The sequence below is a fragment of the Magnolia sinica genome, chromosome 7 (assembly GCF_029962835.1).
Source record: "Magnolia sinica isolate HGM2019 chromosome 7, MsV1, whole genome shotgun sequence".
Classification (NCBI taxonomy): domain Eukaryota; kingdom Viridiplantae; phylum Streptophyta; class Magnoliopsida; order Magnoliales; family Magnoliaceae; genus Magnolia; species Magnolia sinica.
The window spans coordinates 4,456,576-4,472,019 of record NC_080579.1 but is presented as its reverse complement, the minus strand read 5'-3'; the positions used below and the strand labels follow the sequence as shown (position 1 = coordinate 4,472,019).

Genomic DNA, 15,444 nt, shown 5'->3' with positions numbered 1-15,444 from the left:
ACTACGATGGGTCCTAACCTTATTAAGAACTGCAAACACACGTCAAAGGCAAAAGAGATAGCAACAATGAGTTGCTAGAGAGGGCAGGGATTTGACAACTTGTCCTAGTTGTACGAATCCAACGCAAGCGTGTCAGGTCAATTCAGTTTCAGTCTTTATCGAGTCATACCAGTGCCATGAGTCTAGTCGCCCCACGCTTCACCCCCAACTCATAAAAGCCCCAACAAGTCGGGATGAATCTCTGATCATTAAAAAAAAAAAGCCATTGAGCAAAGGCAACAAGAAATAAAACCAGGAACTGAGACCAAAGTCTCTTGGCTCCCTAATTCGTATCCCAATACAAACTAGTCTCATCCATAGACAATATGGATGTATGGACCCATTTCGGACCTGAAACAGCCTGAAACGGGCCGATACAGTCCGGTTACAACAGCGACTGCTATGGTACACTGGTATACTGCAAGTGATTTCAATTGTTGGTCATGCCACATGCTCCTCTGCTCTCAACCTTTTCTCTCAATCTCTCCATCACTTCCAACACAGTTAAAAGAACACTCCGATTTGACACCAGATGTAGTTAACAAAACTCAACTGGATTTCAAATCATCAGGTTGGCCACACCCACATATAAACATGGGAGTGACCCAGGCCACTATCAGGAGAACACAAATCATCTGGAAAATCAACAAGATCCACTCATAAACATTGAATATAGGCTGCTGGTCAATTACACCCTGATCCATAGCTCAAGTGGTAGACTGAGTGAAAGATACCTCATTTCAACACTGAGGTCTTGGTATCAATTCCCTAGTGGGGGTGGCTAACAGTAAAGTGTGAACTGACAATGGGTGTACTAACAAGCTAACCAAAAAAAAAAAAGGCTGCTGGTCAATTTTGTAACAGAAGTTCAAATTTTCTCAAACACATGGCCAATCTGATGAGCACAACAGTGTGATTTTTGGCCCAGGAGAATCATATTATTAAAGAAACTCTTCATCTGCCATCCACAGAAAATTATAACTGCAACATGAATCACATTAGATTCTAATCACATTTGAATCAGTTTGCCTCCACATCACCTATATAGACTGTCCACTATAGGTCTATTTCATTTACTGCCTTAAAAAAATTATACTGATCCATACCATACTCACAGTGGCAAGCAAAGATGGATGGACATGGTCATTTGCAGGGATAAGCCCAGTCACTGATGTTTAGGACCATCTGATTGCTGTGATTGTTTGCACAGCAGTGGAGGAAGAGTGGACTGAACATAACAGACAGTCCGGATTGATGATATGCATGAAAGGTCCAAATGCAACTAGCTGCTGGGAGGCTTCCATTCACTGAGCCAACTAGATATTTCTCATTTAATTTAAGAATATAACTACATTTATAAAAATATCATCAACAACAACGACGACAATGGCAGCAGCAGCAACAACAACAACAACACTAGAAATTTAGAAAGGCCCTATCCGAATTGATACATGAAAATTAAAGAATCATCAGTTCCTCGCTCCAGATAGTCAGCAAAATCTTCAGGGTTAATTCCCTCTTTCCACCAGGAGCTGCAACTCTCAAATATCACCTCCATCCCCCAAATGAAGTGGGGTTGGAATGCATCGTGAAGCATGGAATATATTTTTGTTTACTTGAATCGCCTCTTTGTTTCACCATAGATGACAACACCAATGACAGTCAACGAATAACCCGCCATCCCAATGAATGAAACAGGATTATGGAAGATAAGTATGGAAAGTACAACAGCCACAGCTCCTTTGGCATTGCCGAGCACCTGAAACGAAGGAGAGAATTTTATAAAAAGAGCAGTGGAGAGACTATATTGAGATTGTGAGAATTTCATATAAATGAATGTCCAAAACACACATGGTCAAACACAGATACACACTACATATGAATGGAAACATATAAAACATGCTGCCTGATCTTTCATCAGCCATTTTAATTTCTTTGGTTTTCCAGTCTTTTTAAGGACCCATTCAAGAACTCCAAAAAAGAGTGTGCATGCTACTCGTGAACAAAACATGCAAGATCTGGGCCATTCATTGGGCAGGCCTCCTATATTTCCCTCACAAAAAGAACAGGACGGTCAGTTCATAAGGTGAGGCACACTTGTATGTCCAATGATGGCCCACTGGTCAATCCCATTCAATTTTTGCTGGTGGCTTGCTCCAGTGGTATTGATACCAACGTAAGCCAGGCATATGTGGGTCCAGTGATGTATTCAAGGAATCCAACCCATCCATAAGATGGGTCACCTCAGAAAACCTCTAGAGCCCAAAAATGGGCTTGATGCAAAAGTCAGATTGGAACAGCTCAGGGATCGTATTGGGAGCATGTTGTGTGTGTTTTGGGGGGGTTGGGGGCATTTTTTAAAAAAAAAATTTATTTATGTAATCCAGTCTACATGAAGGGTCCAGCCAAAATTCAGGCTGTTTGGAAATTAGGTGGGCCCCCATGAAAGGTGGGTGTTCCCTCCCAGTTCATTCCCTTTCTTGTGGCCCACCTCAGTTTCAGATCAGGCTGAGTTTTGGTCCTAGGCTTTTTTCTGAGGTGATGCATCTGATAGCTGAGTTGGATGGTGTGAATACATCACATGGACCCCACATCTGGCTGGTGCCACCATAAGCTTACGGAGGTACTGGTACCACTGGAGCACGCCCCTTTTTGCTGCACATGGAACCCACAGGATGAGCAGATCAGCTTATTTTCTGGGTCAGCTTATACACAAGGCAGAGCCTGATTGACGAATGGCCCTGATCATGCATGTGCACCACACCAGCACATGCTGCAGTGAGTAGGATTCTTGTCCTACTCAAGCGAGTAGAGCCTGAGTCAACCGGACTCAATTGAGACTCAGTCGATTTAAAGGAGTATCTCAGGAGTAGTGCCCAGAAAACTCAAGAATGCTGAAAAACCCGAGTTCATACACACTTGGACTCCGTCCCTAATAGAGCCAGGGTAGAATCTTGACTTTTTAGATCTTGGATTGTTTCATCCATGTACTACTGATGTGCCACCTAATAGCATCTCTCCACATGCATGTGCATGCACATTTAACTGATTAACTAGTTACTAGTTTGACTCATAACGAATTACCATGTTCATAATGTCATGTCCAACCTCAAATGGACCACCAATTTCCATATGGTAATCTTCGCAGAGAAATTAAATTATATGCCATATGAACATGGGAGTGCAAACAGTACTCATACTAGTGAGATGGAGAAGGGGCCTCACCAAACACTTGTTAGGGTCACACATATTTGTGAGATCCAGGCGATTCATCAGTGGGGTCCACCATGATCATGCCCTGACCGGAAATCAGGACCATCCACTCACCAGATGGACCACAAGTGTACGTTGATGTAGAACGTTGGTCTTCTTTTTCTAGCTGTTCCATTTTTCTCACACTAGTGTGGCCCACTTGATGAGTGGACGGACCCAATTTTTGGCTCAGGACATCCACACAGTGGTCCCACCTGACGAATGCCTAAATCAAACCCTACAATGTCCTGCAAATCCCAATCTTCTATGTATTGATTAATAGAAAGATTGTTGAAAATTGCAACAGATATCAGACCTGGAGTGTTAATGCGCTTGTATGCTTAGTCACCAGGAAGTTTGATAAGTTCACTGAATATGCCATTGAGGAATTCACTAATAGAAGTATCCATATGAGGTTATCCGTTCTTCCCAGTGAACGAATGGCATCTAATACGGTGGGCTCCATTGCGAGTGTCACAGGCAACAAAAGTAGAACCGCAATCGGTGACATATACAAAAGCAAATTCATAGAGTTCAACTTCTCCCTGTAACAGTAACAAAAAGTCATTGAAATACCTCTTCATAAACACTGGGTGGAATATCAAACCATGGCTCAAAGGAAAATAAGTGGGGTGAACTTTTCTAATGTGAATCTCATTGCCAAATGAATGCCCAAAAACATAGAAAGAGCTATGGCATGGAATTTAAGTAGGATGAGACCACTTTAGCATGACACATTTAGAATGAAGAAATTGAATTGTTTATTTGTTGCTTTACATGGTATGGGCAATGCAATAGCAGGACTCCATATTGAACTAGGTTTAATTGGAAAAAAAATTTATGATGGTTCTGAATATCGTTATTAGAGGGCGTATTGGCCCACTTGAAAAACCAACTGCATCAGCTCCTGTCAGACCATAGCAGTTGATTTTTTTCAAGAAAAATATTCATGTCACAATATCAAGAAAATTGGAAAGGAATATAGATTTTCTGTGTATGTGTTTTCAATATGTATATAATGGTTTATCAGATCATTCTTTGATAAGAATGTGTTTTGTCAACGTGACTTGCTAAGAGACAACTGGATGGGCCCTAATTGAACACAAATCAAGCTTGATTTCATGGATTAAGGCCGATTACATTGAAATAAAAGAAGATGAAAACATGAGAGAGAGAGAGAGAGAGAGAGAGAGATCTAGTCTGAAATGACTTCCTAAGCTTCCTCTATTGTTACTTACATAATGAAAATTTAACTCCTAATTTAAACATTATATATAATCATCAACGCTTTATCCAGCTATGTGGATATTGTGCATGCATGTATATCCTCGTGTGTGTATACCCGGCTTTTTCTCATTTCTGTTTGTTATATATATAAAAATTGACCCTTTTCAAGACCAACACCATATTAAACCCAACTTCTACTATAGTGCTCTTTCGTCAAAAAATTTCTGTTTGATTTTCGTTTTTTAATAAATAAATAAATAAATAACTAGACATAAGCAGCACCAATTATTACGCAATGTTCAACCCAAGAAACAATTTTCGTAAGTGAGGCCCATGGTTCAAGGATCCAGATCGTTGATATGATGGGCCTCATTACCCATGCACCAAAGATCTTCCAGATCAGAAAGTCCTAACCCTTCAAACTAGTGGCTAGAAAATAGACAGTTAAGAAAGAAATGCAGCAATGGTCCACTTTCAACCTGAAAATGTGGAAGGTTCCATGGTTAGGATCTTCTAAATTTCTAATGTGTGAGATTTGGTGAGCAGGGCATCCTAAATGGGACCCATCATATCGAGATTTGGCTTACTGAACAACAATGCCATAGCAGAATTGCATATTGAACTTGGTTTAATTGAAAAAAAAAATGATGTTTCTGAATATCCATATCAGAGCTCGTATTGGCCCACCTGAAAAACTGACTGTATCAGCTCCTGTCAGACTGTAGCAGTTGATTTTTTAAAGCAAAATATTCATGTAAAAATATCAAGGAAATTGGAAAGGAATAGAAATTCCAGAATCTATCATTTTCTCTGTGTGAGTGTGTGTTTTCGATATGTATATAATGGTTTATCAGATCATTCTTTGACAAGAATGTTTTTGTCAATGTGATCTGCTAAGAGTCAATTGGATGGGCCCTAATTATCACAAATCAAGCTTGATTTCATGGATTTAAGGCCCATTACATTGAAATAAAAGAAGATGAAAACATGGAGAGAAAAAAAAGTGATGGTTCACACTTTTTTCCCTTTTTGTTATAAAGATCCATTCCGCGTTGATTCACTGAGTCCCACTAAAATCTTTTGGTTTAATCCCCAGAATAGGGTATCATGTATTGAGATATCTGGTCTGAAATGACTTCCTCCATTATGTGATGAAAATTTAACTTGTTCTAATTAAAATTATATATAATCATCACAGCTTGACTCAGCTATGTGGATATTATGTATGTATTGTATGTATATCCTCGTGTGCGCATACTCTGCTTTTTCTCATTTCTGTATGTTATACCAAAATTTTTGACCTTCTTCACGACCAACACCATATTCAAGCCAAACTTCTTCTATAGTGCTCTTTCGTCAAAAGATTTCTGTTTTTTTTTCATTGTTTTAATAAATAAATAAATAACTAGCTGTAAGTAGTCAGCAATTATTACACAATGGTCAACCCAAGAAACAATTTTCATAAGTGAGGCCCATGGTTCAAGGATCTGGATCGTTGATATGATGGGCCTCATCACCCATGCACCAAAGATCTTCCAGATTGGAAAGTCCCAACCCTCCAAACTAAGTGGCCAGAAAATAGACAGTGAAGAAATCAATACAGCAATGGTCCACATTCAACCTGAAAACGTGAAAGGTTCCATGGTTAGGATCTTCTGATGGGTGAGATTAGTGAGTGGGGCATCCTAAATGGGGCCCATTATATCGAGATTTGGATCACTAAACCATGGTGTACAAACTGAAATATGAGCAAACTGTAGATATTATCGGGTCAAGCACTGCAATTTGCATGACATGTCATGTTAAACGGTGATTGATCATGACATCGTATAGCAGATGTGATGTCAACCCAAAAAAGAAATAGAAAAAGAGAAAGTCACAAACTTAATTACTTTTCTGAGGTGATGATTGTGATTAATGTTGAGAGGAACTACTAAAAGAAAATTAATGAAGGGGCCTATATTGAAGGTGCATTTAGCTGCATTACCAAATGAAATTGCAACTAAGTATATTTGTCTAATTAAGTTGAATTGTGATTTCCTTAGCATTTGCATCATGGGTATGGCCCCAATTTGTATTTTGTGACTTTCAAGTTGGACTCAGGAGAAATGTAACTGCAATTTGTCACTAATTCCTAATGAAAATTTGAAACTTCCTCATTGTGAATTATTGGAAATGTTATTTAATTTCTAATCTTCCCTGTTGATTTCACAAATTGTTCAAAGTTGATTTCACTTGTGAATTCAAACACTGCTTGTGTTAGATCAACTTTGAGAGGCAGCTCAAGCTGTAAAAGAGGTGGAAGAGTTCTTTGAATTACAGTAGGCATGCTGCCATGGTCTTAGTCAGGTCAAGGAACAAAACCATGCAGAAAGACAAAAGAACATTCTTGCTGGTAACGCCTATCCTTGGGTCATAGTCAAAGATTCAAGGTCATGTCACTATGCAAGTAATGCTTTTCAGGTTGTTTTTGTTATCATATTCAGACTTTTTGGTGAACCATTAATCTCAGTTAACCACATAATCGAGTATGCTTCTTTACTTAGTTACCTTACATTTGGGCAAGTGATAGCACGTTTTTGTTGCTTTGCACGGACTTATCGGGCTTCCTAGAAAATGATAGCAGAAACCATGAACTAGTGTTTTCATATAGCTTTTCTCATCTACTCAAGTATGAAGGCAGAACCTTTTCGTAAGGCATATCATCTCACGTTATAAGAGTTGTAGATAGCATTGGGCCCTCCTTACATTGAAGAAATATGCAGGTCTTACTTTTAATTTCTATATTAAAAAAAAAATCAAGTATGATTTGTGTAAATACTGCTTTTACTCTTTTGGGATTTTCAAATGAACAGGAAATAGATTAAACAGGAGAAGAACTTCAATTGGCAGCTAGCATGTAAAAGATGTGGAAAGAGATAATTTTTCAACCACACCATCCTTGTCCATCATAAATATCTGTTAGCCAAAAATTGCAAAGATAGAGCACGGTTCAAGGAATGTTTGGTGTTGTGTCTCTGTGTGCACATGTTGCTGTCATAACCTCTTCAACACGGGCAAGAAAGCACCCTTTTCATAAGAAGACCTTTCTATAAGTAATTGTGCTAATAAGAAGCTAGCGATGATTTTACAGGCAAGGACAGAAGGCATGAAACCTCCTCCTTTTCATGATTTTTCGTCTACTTGAAGTAGACTGGCCGAGCAGTTTCTACAGGCCATTTCACACAGCATCTTCACAATATGCAGCACTTTTATTAGCATTGTCAGTACACTTTTATGCACAGATAATCTCTTTCATAGCTGTGCTAATTAAAATTCATATGAAAATCATGTCATCTGCAACCAAAATTAAAGCCAAAACAACTTTAAGGATCTCTCTTCTGCTACTGTAAGCCTGGCACCTCATTAATTTGAAAAAGAAAAAAAAAAAATTGTATGCATGCATGCATGTATGTACCCATTATAGAAGAAAATATCATCTGCCAAGAATATTTAGAGAAAGACAATATCCCAATATATTGATTATTGAGGCTCCAATAAAAAAGCAGTTGATGTTTGCCTTACTAGACTATCAATTTTATAGTTATCGCCTGACTGCCCACATCCAACAGTGTTTCATTTGGTCCATATAACAACTGAATGAAGCATCTGTCACCAGAAAAATAAGGGAAAGGAATGAAATTGAAACATTTAAGGCTGCATTTAGATGCATAAGTGAATTAAGGTCATGAACATTTTATGTGATCAAGAATCAAGATCAATTGATTAACCCAGTCTTCAAATGAGGAAGTAATAATTGCAGATGGGTCCATTCCAAGTCCCACTTAAAAATAACAGAATTACAATTTGGAGCCCAGACGTCCAATGCAAAGAAGCAAACCACAGTTTGGTAATTCCACTTTATAATGCTAATATGTCAATTCATTTTGATAGCGCATCCAAACACACTCTTGATTAAAATCATAACGCAGTATTAATGTTAGATGGAACAAGCTACCAAGAGAATGATGCATATTTAGGCACAATAGATACCCATATGCTCAGATGATGAAATAGCAATAGAAAGAAAGAAAGCATTTACCCTTCAGAAGAAAGTAGGATACCCTGAAGAACAGATTTGAAGGCCCGCGCTGCAGTGGCACCGATGCACATAATAAAACCAAACATGTGAAAACTCGGCTCTCCCTGTCACCACCAAGAGAGTTTCATATTTATAACTCCATTAACAAACCACATGAGACACGAACAGCTTGTTAGGGAACAAATTCTCTGTGTTTCAAACCCCGTGGAGATTTACTTCATCAATAACCAACAAAGCAAAGCAAGAACACAAGAAAATCCTCTAACAGCTAGATGAGATAAGTGTTTGAGAAACATAAATATCAAACGATAAGAGTACATGGAGAAACATAGCCCACTTGCAATCACTGCACGAATGTTCCCAATTTGGCAGTTTCTAACACATATGGACCGGTAATTGTGAAATGCACAATGTCAATATTTACCACTAAAGTCACCCAAACCTTGATAATTTGAAAACAAGAGAAAACAAACATCACACCTGCTTTTAAAATTTATATTAAAAAAAAAAAAAAAGAATTTGGAGACTTGCATATATGGCAAAAACACTGGCAATTAATCTCTGAAAATCAAATCGTATCCATTTCCAAGACTTGTGTGTTCTCAAATATTGTTATATATTTGATCACAAAATCGCCCTGATAACAATAACCATACAAAAATGGTAAAGGAAAAAACAGAAAGAAAGGTGAAACCATCTCTCAGAACACCACCCAAAAAGACTGCAACTAACAAATTAGTTGTTGTATGATGCTGGACCGAACAAAATGGTATTTTGTTTTGTTACGTAACCAGTAGATGGGGCCCATATTTCAGAGATCCAAACTGTTCATCTGGTGGGAATGGATGTCCATGACCCGAAAATCACCTCAATACGATGATCTTAACCATGGTAGCCTGTTAGTGGATAGGTAAGAAAATTATCTACATACTCGACAATCGAAAGTTGTACAGCTAAAATTTCCCGATGTGGACATTCTAGATGTGACTCATACATGATGGGGTGCACAAGAAGGACAGGATCATGGAAAGGTGGGCCCCACTGTATAGTTGCTGAACAGGTAAAAAATGCCACTTTGCCCGGTAAAATATCATATATTTCCTCCGCATAAACTCCCAACCTATATATAGACTGATATTCAACACATGAACACCATATACTTAATAAAAGCTTACCAAAATAACAGAATTAAATTTAAAACTAAAAAAAGAAAGAAAGAAAGAGAGTACATGGAGAAATGTGGCCCACATGCAATCACGGCACGACAACGTACGAATGTTCCCAATTTGGCAGTTTCTAACACATATGGACCGGTAATTGTGAAATGCAAAATGTCAATATTTACCACTAAAGTCACCCAAACCTTTATAATTTGAAAACAAGAGAAAACAAACATCACACCTGCTTTTAAAATTTATATTAAAAATTAAAAAATATATATATATATATAAAAAAGAAAGAATTTGGAGACTTGCATATATGGCACAAACACTGGCAATTAATCTCTGAAAATCAAATCATATCCATTTCCAAGACTTGTGTGTTCTCAAATATTGTTATATATTCGATCACAAAATCGCCCTAATAACAATAACCATACAAAAATGGTAAAGGAAAAAATAGAAAGAAAGGTGAAACCATCGCTCAGAACACCACCCAAAAAGACTGCAACTAACAAATTAGTTGTTGTATGATGCTGGACCGAACAAAATGGCATTTTGTTTTGTGAAGTAACCAGTAGATGGGGCCCATATTTCAGAGATCCAAACTGTTCATCTGGTGGGAATGGATGTCTGTGACCCGAAAATCACCTCAATACGATGATCTTAACCATGGTAGCCTGTTAGTGGATAGGTAAGAAAATTATCTACATACTCGACAATTGAAGTTGTACAGCTAAAATTTCCCGATGTGGACATTCTAGATGTGACTCATACATGATGGGGTGCACAAGAAGGACAGGATCGTGGAAAGGTGGGCCCCACTGTATAGTTGCTGAACAGGTAAAAAATGCCACTTTGCCCGGTAAAATATCATATATTTCCTCCGCATAAACTCCCAACCTATATATAGACTGATATTCAACACATGAACACCATACTTAATAAAAGCTTACCAAAATAACAGAATTAAATTTAAAACTAAAGAAAGAAAGAGAGTACATGGAGAAACGTGGCCCACTTGCAATCACGGCACGACAACGTACGAATGTTCCCAATTTGGCAGTTTCTAACACATATGGACCGGTAATTGTGAAATGCAAAATGTCAATATTTACCACTAAAGTCACCCAAACCTTTATAATTTGAAAACAAGAGAACAAACATCACATCTGCTTTTAAAATTTAAAATAAAATAATTTTTTTTAAAAAAAGAAAGAATTTGGAGACTTGCATATATGGCACAAACACTGGCAATTAATCTCTGAAAATCTTGTATCCATTTCCAAGACTTGCGTGTTCTCAAATATTGTTATATATTTGATCACAAAATCGCCCTGATAACAATAGCCATACAAAACTGGTAAAGGAAAAAACAGAGAGAAAGGTGAAACCATCTCTCAGAATCACCACCCAAAAAGACTGCAACTAACAAATTAGTTGTTGTATGATGCTGGACCGAAAAAATGGTATTTTGTTTTGTGAAGTAACCAGTAGATGGGGCCCATATTTCAGAGATCCAAACTGTTCATCTGGTGGGAATGGATGTCCATGACCCGAAAATCACCTCAATCCGATGATCTTAACCATGGTAGCCTGTTAGTGGAAATGTAAGAAAATTACGTACATACTCAACAATCGAAAGTTGTACAGCTAAAATTTCCCAATGTGGACATTCTAGATGTGACTCATACATGATGGGATGCACAAGAAGGACAGGATCATGGAAAGGTGGGCCCCAGTGTATAGTTGCTGAACAAGTAAAAAATGCCACTTTGCCCAGTAAAATATCATATATTTCCTCCGCATAAACTCCCAACCTATACATAGACTGATATTCAACACATAAACACCATATACTTAATAAAAGCTTACCAAAATAACAGAATTAAATTTAAAACTAAAAAAAGAGAAAGAAAAAGACCCATGGTCCGCTTGCAATTGCACTGCAATAAAATGCAAACAATACCAAACACCCTAGATCTGGAAAATTATCAAAAGCAAATTCCATAATCAATTAAAAAACACTGAAATAACAACATCTTTAGAAGAAGAAAGTGACGACGAAGAAGAAGAAACCCACAAACCAACTTATAAAACTACACACCACAAAACAATTTTGAAGGAGAAAAAGAAAATTAAAAAACAAAACCAATAGAGTTCTATCAATAGCTGATTCAATTATTAAAATAATAATAATAATAATCATAACAACACAAAACAAAGCAATCAATCTACAAACAATCTCACACAACCAAACAAATTCCAGTCACAATAACCACAAACCAAGATTTTAATGTTTCAGAACACAGTTAACAGAGCCTACAAAATGAATCAAAACTAAAAAAACTCGGCCGACAGTAATCATCACAAAACTGAAACAATTGGATCAAATCCAAAAAACCGCTACCCAGCCCAAATTACGAGCTCCTCCACCCGAGTCAGCGCCGTGTACATCTGGACCCTACGTTGAAATGATCCAGACCATTCATCTGGTGGGACCAATCACAACTGCATTATGCTGCAAAACCCAATCTCAGCCACTTGCTAATTAGACCTCAAATGGACAATTAAGAATAAAATAGAGCCAATGGCCCAATGAAATGAGAAGAAAATGCCCGTCTGTCAGGCGACTATGATTGTTCAGATGGAGAAGATCTTCATTCTACCACCCATCCACAGTAGGACACCAAACAATCGATCGGATCAATCCACAGTCAACCAAAAACAACCAAGCACAATTAACCATACTACCACCAGGAATCCCTGCATTGTTTGGCCCACCAAAATAACCAACCCAAATGATCAATCCAACAAACAACCAACCAAAAAACAGAAAGCAGACCAACCTAGATTATCAATTCCAACAAACATTCAATCCAAAAAAAAGAAAGCAGACAGACCCAGATTATCAATTCCACCAAACAACCAATCAAAAATTAGAAAGCAGACAGACCCGGATTATCAATTCCAACAAACATTCAATCCAAAAAACAGAAAGCAGACAGACCCAGATTATCAATTCCAACAAACAACCAATCAAAAATCAGAAAGCAGACAGACCCAGATTATCAATTCCAACAAACATTCAATCCAAAAAACAGAAAGCAGATAGACCCAAATTATCAATTCCAACAAATAACCAATCAAAAATCAGAAATCGCAATCGAACCATACCCCGCTGGCGATCACCACCCCGGCGACAACTGGCACAAGCGCACCGTACGTTACCCAAGCCTCCCGCTTGAGCGTCATGAGGTACGCGAACATCGCAGTGAAGAATGGCGTTGTGGCCCCGATCGCCTGGTTAAACGACACCGGCAGGTACTTCAGCGATATATTCCCGCCGACAACAGAGCTGCAGAAGACAATGCTGAGGCCAGCAATCTTGAGGAGCTGGGACCTGGATCGGACGGTCTGGAGAGGGACGATCTTGATGACGATAATGGAAATGTAGCTGAAGAGGGCGCAGGCAGACATGTGGCACATTGTGAGGAAGATTGGGAAGGCGAATCCATAGTTAGAGAGGAGGAATTTGTTGAGGAGAAGGACTCCAATGTTGGACATGTACCAGGATAAGATCAGGCCTGATATGAAGAGGGTGTCTTTGGTGGCCATCTTTTTCCAAGCGGTGGGCCAGAGAATCCCTGATGGAGGAGAGGGAATTGCATTTGAATGGGAATAAGATCTTTAATTTTTGAATTGGGGAACTGGGTTTTTTTTTTTTTTTTTTTTTTGAGAGAGAGAAAATGGGAGATTTTGCAGGTTGATGTTGGTGGTGGTCTCTTCTCTCTGCTTCCTCAGATGATGGAAGGTGGGGTCTTTATAATTAGAAAATAATAATAATAATAAATTGATACTCTGGTAAAGCATGATGCATGATATGCAGGACTTAGAAATTGCAGACGTGGCATATAAAAATTTAAATTAAATGGTCGATGTTATGCTGCCAAGTTTACGTGTCATAACTAAAAATTAAGATTATCTTATTATCTTTCTTTCGGATTAGTGAACTTTTTAAGGATGGATGCGGTTTGGCTAGTGACGCTGGCACTTGCCAGTGGCTAGTGGTCGGTCATCTGTGGACCCCACCATGATGTATGTGTTTTATCCATGCCGTCCATTCATTTTTTCAGATTATTTTAGGGCTTGATCTCAAAAATCAGGTACTATAAATCTAAGGTGGACCACAGTACTGGAAAAGAGTAGTGATTGAATGTCCACCATTAAAAACCTCCCATGGCCCACTGTAATGTTTATTTGACATCCAAACTGTTGATCAGGTCAGACACACAGACCTGGATGAAGGGAAAAAACAAATATCAGCTTTGTCTAACTTTTGTGTCCTCTAAAAGGTTTTCAACGGTATCTATTCAATCAACACCGTTGCGTAATGTGGTCCAATTGAGATTTGGATCTACCTAAGTTTTGGACTCATGCTATAAAATAACTTGAAAACAATAATAGTTGGCATGGATGAAACACATACATCACGGTGGGGCCCATGGACCACTGACCATTAGCCATTGGCTGGTGGCAGGGTCACCAGCTAATCCGCGTCGGTTGAAAATGAAATGCATCCAACGGTCCTATTTCCGCTGACAAGTGTCTACGAATCAAAGGTTAGAATTGTTCAACTAATCCGATATTGGGAGTATGAATTGAAGACTGTCTACACTGGAGCTCACATTGTAGTCGGTTTTATTTCAGTTAATATATGCCAAGTGTACAATTTCTAACTGCCTGCGTATCAAGCGTTGTACGCAGCCTGAGTATTATATAACTCTTCTTTTTCATCGTTAGATTTGTATGATAGTTTACCACCATTTTTTAAAAAACGGTTGTGGCTGCTCTATCTAACACATGGAACGATTCGGACGGTCTGATTTGATTTGAACGAATGAAGCGTGGAGAATTACTGAATGCATGTGTATGGATGCAAACATCCGTCAGATAACTCCTTCCAATTTTATGCGATGGTGTAAGATGCCTCAAACTCCGGAGAGTGCGATTACAGAGTTACCATGATTTGTGTCCCAATGCGCTCGGACTGGACAGTGAGGCTCATGGATTTGGTGATCTAGACCGTTGATTCGATTGGATCAGCTATGGATGGAGGAACCCACAAAAATCTTCCAAAAGTTGGAAGATTTCATCACTTTGAAAAAATTCCTAAAATGGATGGTTAGACAATAGTTATCTGGAAAAGGGCCAACGATTGACTAGCTAAGATCTGTGAGGCCCACCAGATCAATGGTTCGAATCAACAAACCGTAGGGATGGATCTTACAGTGGACTGCCGAGCCTGCTTGGTTTTAAATGTTCATTTAAAGGCCACTGATATGATATTTGGGCCATCATCCATCTACAGCGTACCCCACCAGATGGAGAGCTGAGATCATCTGATCAAAATGAAAACGCTCACCCTCCATTGGTGGGCCATAGATTAGAATCATTCAAAATCAATCGCATGATTAACAATATTTTAAATATATGCTTTTTAAAGACTATGGAGCGGACGCAGATTGCGTCCTTCCCCGTCCATCAGCAGCTTTGAGTGGCCACCGTGATGTATGGGTTTTATCCACACCGTCCATACATTTTTTTCGTATCATTTTAGTGTGTAAAACCAAAAATGAGAAGATCCAAGGCTCAAGTGGACTACACGATAGGGATTAAATTCTT

The 15,444-nt window shown here is 38.5% G+C and overlaps 1 protein-coding gene across 1 annotated transcript; it reads right to left on the bottom strand.

Moving 5' to 3' along the window:
* Positions 1-1,347: 1,347 nt before the first annotated feature.
* LOC131250894 (UDP-URONIC ACID TRANSPORTER 1-like) lies at positions 1,348-13,567 on the bottom strand. Its single transcript, XM_058251287.1, has 4 exons — positions 12,937-13,567; positions 8,600-8,703; positions 3,608-3,836; positions 1,348-1,798 (listed from the first exon to the last, which is right to left on the bottom strand). Exons 1-4 carry the CDS (start codon positions 13,375-13,377, stop codon positions 1,652-1,654), a joined length of 921 nt encoding a protein of 306 aa, XP_058107270.1. The 5' UTR covers positions 13,378-13,567; the 3' UTR covers positions 1,348-1,651.
* Between the last annotated feature and the right edge of the window lie 1,877 nt (positions 13,568-15,444).